The 6,671-nt window shown below is 35.4% G+C and overlaps 1 protein-coding gene across 2 annotated transcripts in view; it reads left to right on the top strand.

The window, feature by feature from the left end:
* The first annotated feature begins 4,843 nt into the window (after positions 1 to 4,843).
* rad51ap1 (RAD51 associated protein 1) overlaps positions 4,844 to 6,671 on the top strand; it is a 3,635-nt gene continuing 1,807 nt past the window's right edge. The window contains exons 1-3 of one of the 2 annotated variants that reach the window (XM_014004249.1): positions 4,844 to 5,084; positions 5,165 to 5,211; positions 5,838 to 5,970. In XM_014004249.1, coding sequence (XP_013859703.1) covers positions 5,068 to 5,084; positions 5,165 to 5,211; positions 5,838 to 5,970 — 197 coding nt within the window. In that variant the 5' untranslated portion in view covers positions 4,844 to 5,067. Of the gene's footprint in view, positions 5,085 to 5,164; positions 5,212 to 5,831; positions 5,971 to 6,671 lie in introns of both variants that reach the window. The other variant, XM_014004248.1, reaches the window with a different exon arrangement.

Raw genomic sequence — 6,671 nt, 5'->3', positions numbered from 1 at the left:
GAACCTTTAAGTCAGTAAATAAACAGCAAGTAAAACTATGCAAATTGAATGAAAATGCAATCAAATTAATCATTAATGTTTATTTGGTTCTGTGTAAGAGAGCTGGTAAAGCTTTRAAAATTCAATCCAACAGTCCCATATGAGGACGTCGCCCTCTGGTGGCAAAGCTATGTTAGAGCATCTTTTCTCCCTCTGGGAAAATAACTCRCTGCATTGCAGCATTCAGACACTGGCAGTGCTTTGAAGATCAATGGCACTTTATTCTGAGTAAAGAAACTTTGACTAAAAGTTGGAAKAGCTGCTTGGATTTAAAGTTTTGTTCTGGGTAAAGACGAAGAAAAACAGATTGTTAGAACACGAGGTCACTGTTTGATCATGTTCAATTTCAAACAAAAATCAAATAAGGATAAATATTTTATGTAGAGTCTTTAACATTRCACAGTAGTTCTGTCTGATGTATAGGCCCCTCTAGGTTATTAGAAATGGTTGTGTTCTTTGTTCAGCTCAGGGAAACAGGATACTTAGTTGGAAATGCTCAACAGCTAACTGATCTATCAGTAAATGAAGCTCCGGCGATACCTTTGAATTCCAGGCATGGTGTGACATAAGTCACAGAGGGATCTGGTTCTTAAATCCTTTTGCCCACAATCCTTCTGTTAAAAGTTTGTCCTAATGAGATGGCTCCCCAGGCACCCTTCAAGCGTCACAGCAAAGTGCAGAAAGCACTGCCGCTCTACAGATGCTATTTTGAAAGGTGTCGCAGTGTCGAGGTGCAAGTTTTGAATTATTGTCGGCACTTTGATCCTTTTTATAGCTTTACCATCTTGTCATCACATATAATCATATTGCATATTTCTCTTCTTTATGTTGCCGGAACTAGTCCTGGATTCTGAAACTAAAGTGGGTCCAAAGAAGACTCTGAGTCTATGGGTATCACCATATATACCGTTGTGCTAATTGATCAGGGCTGGGTTCATGGAAGAGTTAAAGATGGGGTTAAAGATTTAGTTACTGATCAGAAGGTCAGGTATTCATGCATCTGCACTGCTGAGGTGGGATTTTGGGCCCTTTAGTGTGACCTTTAACCCTTTCTGCTGCCAGGGCTTCGACCTCATCTCCCTGACAAATAAATTCACATTGCTGTGATGATCATGTGACCACTGAAGGCTTCATAGTCTCCACACTTTGGTGACTAAAACAGTCAAAATATCCTTATAAAATATAAATAGGTTTTTCAATAAAATACAATAAATTACGTTATAGTACAACTCAGTAGAAATGATTTAAGGGACTCCAAAATCAAAAGCCAAATATACATATATCTATACACAAAAATATACTTGTATATATACRTATACACACTCTCAACTTACTGAAGCTTGTCCTTTTCTAATTTTGTATTTTTAAACAATATTATACATATAACCTCCTGCATCTTAATGTTGAGAACATTGGTTTCAGACCAGATGTTCTTGTTCAGGGGGACTAGATTTTAAGTTTAATTTTTAATTTAAAATAAAACATATTTTGAAACTCCTAATTGCTCAAAAACTACACTGTAAAAAATGAAATGTTGGATTTACTTAACCATGTTGTGTGACCTGGTTCCACTTAACTGAGTTGAGTAAATTCAGCAATATACATATTTTTGTTTAAAGAAAATATCTATTTTGCTTCCTATTTACTCTACTAGGTTTAGTGGAACCAGTTGACATGACCTGGTTGAGTAAATTTAACACTTAATTATTTTAGAGCGCATAAATAACTCGTCTCATGATGAGTTCAGAAATTTAATTTTGTAGTGAGTAACTAGGTGTTGAACTTTAAAGTAAATAAGTAAAAGTATTGTTTTAGGTTTTAAACATAAAATAAACGTAAACATAATGATTACAAAAAATACTTGGTAAAATTACAAATCCTTAAATTACTTAAGTACTCTAATGAAGTACTATAAACCTCTGTAAACAGCCAGAAGAAATATGCACTTTTCCCAGACCATTCTTCCATTCAGTTTATTTAGCACCAATTCACAACACAAGTCATCTTAGGGCAATGCACAAAAAGATTCACTTACTTAAAAAAATACAAATTAATAAAAAAGTATCTAAGGAAGTCAACAGATTATATGGAATCTTTACTTTGTTGTGATCTCCCATATTTTCCCATATTCAGTATAAAGAACAGCCACGTATGAACTTGCCTTTCATATAAAATGGTCTAAGCCAAAAGATTTACATACTTTTTAATACATAATTTAATACTTAATACATACTTTTTTTCTAATGTTTAAACCTAGCACAATAAGGCTCTGTCTGCCTGTGAGAACTGAACCTAAATTTAGTAAATCTGCGGCTTCTCTTGTGTCATTTTGTGCAACTGGAGGAACCGACTTTTTAAATTCTCCTCATGTTTGTTTCTTCCTTCAAATTACCTTTGTGGCCGCTCAGTTTGTACTCTTAAAAAAAAAACGGTCAATGAAAGCATGTACTTAAGAAAACGATTTTCACTGGAACACAACAAACTCCGGAAGCCACTGATTGACAGATGTGTCTGCCCACTCCGCTTCAGCCGCTGCCCTGTGGTTTTCAGTTCTCCACGCATGAACACATCTGGCTTTAGGCCATTTCTAGATTACAGTGAAAACACCACGCTGATCCAACACCGGATATTTGAAACATCCAACACTGATCAGGACATGTTTATCAATGAGTTTTCTCTCTAAYTGATTATTTTGTCTTGACAATGTTAAAAGCGTTGCTTTTTAATTATATGACCATTCTTATCTTGTTGGACATGAAAACCATTTGCATAATTCCAAAAATAGCTGAAAATTAAAAGCTGAGTATGTCTCCTCCCATGTGACGTTTGTGGAATGTAAATAAAAACACTGCAGTCTCCACCTGCGGAACATCCATACAGGGACATGGGGTCTGGCCTTTGGTAGCCTCACGCAAACAAGCACTCTGAGATAATATACAACTACATAATGATAGCATTCACATCAGTGGTTGGGTGGGGGGAGGGGGGGGGGCGGCCTCCTGACCACTTCCAACTAACAAGCACACATTACTGAGTATCTCACCAAAACCAAGTAGGCTAAACCAATCTGCATCTTAGTCCAAAATAGACCAGTAAAAAGTGCCTATTTGGCTAAATAAAACTCGGAGTGGGAGAGAAATAGAAAGAATAAATTACTACTATTTTTAGTTTTCTGAGTAGAAGGCTGTCTATTCTATTAACTTTTAAACATCATGATTAAGTTGCTTAACTCACAGAGAAACTAATCTCAAAGTTATAATCTTAGAGGTTCATCCTTTAGTTTACAGTCAGAAAAATGTATTCATCCCCAATGGACAAAGGAAAAATAAAAACTAAAGTAAAATACATAATGAATGAGCTAGTTCAAATAAAGTGAAATGACATAAATAAATATAAACAAAGGGACTTTTAATGTGAAGGCAGCATTGGTGCAAACATGAAAAATGCAAATGTACAGCAGGTTTCATGGTGAAGTAAATTTACTAGGACAATAATAATTTATATTTTACACAATAGCAGTAATGTTAAGTAATAAATGAAGTGCACTGATACAGAACAATAAATAAATGAACTGGATAATTTGGGAATAGGAAAAGTGCAAACAGATGGAGGCGTAAACCAACTGGTTGGACTTAATAAGGGGGTTTAAAGAGTTGAGAGGTTTTCAAAAGTGTTCATGAGGAGAACAGCTTAAATTATTTCCTGCATTTATAGCCTGATAAAATGATATTTTACTTATACAAGTGATGAGCTTGTCACATATCCTCGCTGCTGCTGTTGTGGCATTGTCACAAGCACAAACATCTTTATGTGTGAATAGAAAACGTGATGTTGTAACCGCAATGTTTGCATGACTCGAGGGGATATTTTAGTCCCCCGCTGTAGGCAGCCCTGGAGGAGTTTAGGAATGTGTGACCACAGGACCTTTTGGCCCCAGGCTCCATGTCTTCCTTCCTTGTCTGGGTCCAAAAACACGGACCATCATGTCCCTGCAGGTCCACTGTGTGACAAAACCGCAGCTGACAGCCACCCACTCAGAAACTGGTAAATGACAACCCTCAGTGCAGCTGCTTTCTTGGAATGCAGGCGAAAATTGGAGAGATTTCAATTTCACTTTAGAGGGTGTTGTGATTGCTTCCGGCCTGGGTGTGGGCGAGCGGGCAGCTGAGGACTTGTCAGGTTTATGTAAATCAGCTGGTCAGACAGTGCACTTCTGTGATGTGAGGCCTCAAAGCATTAGGTTTATTCTGCCACCTGCTGGACTCCCAAAATGCTGTACATTTTCATTGTTGTAATTAGTTTTATTTTCAAAGCAAAAATATGTAAAGTATCTATGTTAGACAGTGGTCAGGGTTGGTTTGAGTTGATAATAAACCATCTCCATCCTCATCTTTGAATTATTCTGGGATTCTGCAAGACTGAAATCRCACAAAAGACAAATGCCGTGAAAGTAAAAAACAGTTCAAACACTGAATGCAAACTGTTTACACATCAGCATACTTGATTATAGGGCCCACTTTATACTTATTTTTTTAATTAGCAAAAGCCTGAAACGTAAAAAAAAAAAAAGAATCTCCTTATTTTTTCTTGAAGAGCTCATTTTGCACTCTTTGTCAAGTCTTGTGTTTAAATAAAGTTTTGTGAAAAAAAGTAGCTAATTTAGTAATATTTAAAAAATCTAAATTATTAGAAATATTTGAAAATACAAATCACAAGCTTTGTGTGTGTTTTTTAAAATATAAATATAACAGATTTGTTAAATAGGGGAAAAAAAAGGACGAATCAGCTTCCGGGTTTGACGTCACTTCCTTTTAGTTCAGGCGGGATACATGAACGCATTAGAGGGACGCGGTTTTATCTAAAACGTTCCGAATTAGATAATTTAACGTTTTAACTTAAATAAATGCTTTAATTATTAGTGTTCATTATGTTTAACTAGGTCAGTTTCTTTGCCAGCTAATAATTAATTAGCTCGTTTTCTAGCAACAACCTATGTTGTTGTTGTAGCTTAACATCTTTTTCTAAGTTATGGACCGACCATCGAGGTGAGCTGTCACTCCTGTCAGCGCCACTTTATGACCTGTTTGCTCAGTAATAGTTTGTTTTATTTGTTGTTTACATCCAGGAAAACGAAGGCTGTGAATTATTGTGAATCCAAAGACTTTGACGACGGTGAGTTAAATCCTCATTCGTTTTCACCCTCCACTGTTTACATTCAGCTCTTTTCCCATAATTTTCATTTCAACCAGTCAAATAACTTAAAAGTATTGCAGAAATGATCTGTCGTCAGGTGTTTTTAATTCTAGAGATTCTAATGAATGGTATAAGTAAATTATCCTGTTATTTGATACATTAATATTTCTTAAACATTACCAAAACAATCACGTTTATTTAGTTTAAATGTAAAAATAATTGTTTAAGACAGTTGTCTGGTAATAAAAGGATTAAAATACCACCAGATTATGTTGTCAAATTCACTGAATAGTTTTATTTTCTGCTCTATTGAAATCTTCAGTATTGTTTTGATTTTTCTCTAAGCTTGTAGACAGAAATGTGAAAACCTACATGATTGTTTTAATCTGTGTTCATCATACATGTAGTTTCTTGTGCTGCAATATTTGTTTTATATCTGATTTTAATCTAAAAATCTGAGAACTGTGGTAATCTTGCCAGGCTAATAGAATCAACTTTGTGGTGTAATAACCCCAAAAATTAAATAGAGAAATCTCAGTTGTTGACTAGTATGTAGACAAACATTTTTGTTTTTTTTATTTTTCTCTGCCTTCATTTTGTTTCAGACGATGATTTTACCTGCTCGAAAGCACCACCGAGCAAAAAGGTCAAAGAGGATGTGAGACCGGAGCAGAGATCAACAAGCAAGTCCACCAGTCAGGAGACCAGTTCTCATTTGATGCAGATTGAGAAGATCAGGTGGGTGATGAGCTGAATGTATCCTTTTGTTTTCAACTGCTTTATTATTATTATTATTATTATTTATTTATTTATTTATTTATTTATTTATTTGCACAAAACAGCCTCTGTTTGGTGTGGAGCTGAGTCACCACAAAACACACTAAAGGATGTTAACATCTTTAGGTTAGAAGCTGGGAAAAAAATTGTATTTCACTATGTTCATTAAGTTTCAGCTTTACTGCAAAACATTTGGATTTGCAAGCAAAGAGATCTTTCATTTCTCAAGTTGACCATTGCTGGTAAAATATTTTTTGGTGGTAGAAAATAAAAGTATTCTGCAGGATGTRATGAAACCTGCAGATTTGTTTGTGGAAAGGACAGTAATGGATTTACAGGGGTGGTGTCAGTTTGTTGATAATTACTTTTTTCTCTACAATAGGGTTGGGCATAATCGTATCGTGTGCGATTAATCGTCAGAAAAACATTAATCGATTACTTTTTGGCACGTGACGATTAATACGATTAATGCCACCAAGCAGAGTTCGCTCGGTGCTCCGCTCTGCTTCAGATATGATGAACGTAAAAAAAGTTCTAATTTATTTAGCAACACAATTTATAGTTTGATGTATAGCCCGAAGTCTGTAATTTTGACACAATTTGGAACAGTTTTTTTTACGAAGAGCAAATCTTTCCCACTAAATTGGTCATGTGACAAAGAC

Source organism: Austrofundulus limnaeus, unplaced genomic scaffold, assembly GCF_001266775.1.
Source record: "Austrofundulus limnaeus strain Quisiro unplaced genomic scaffold, Austrofundulus_limnaeus-1.0 Scaffold22, whole genome shotgun sequence".
Classification (NCBI taxonomy): domain Eukaryota; kingdom Metazoa; phylum Chordata; class Actinopteri; order Cyprinodontiformes; family Rivulidae; genus Austrofundulus; species Austrofundulus limnaeus.
The sequence above is the reverse complement of the archived record's forward strand: the minus strand, read 5'-3'. Positions and strand labels throughout refer to the sequence as shown.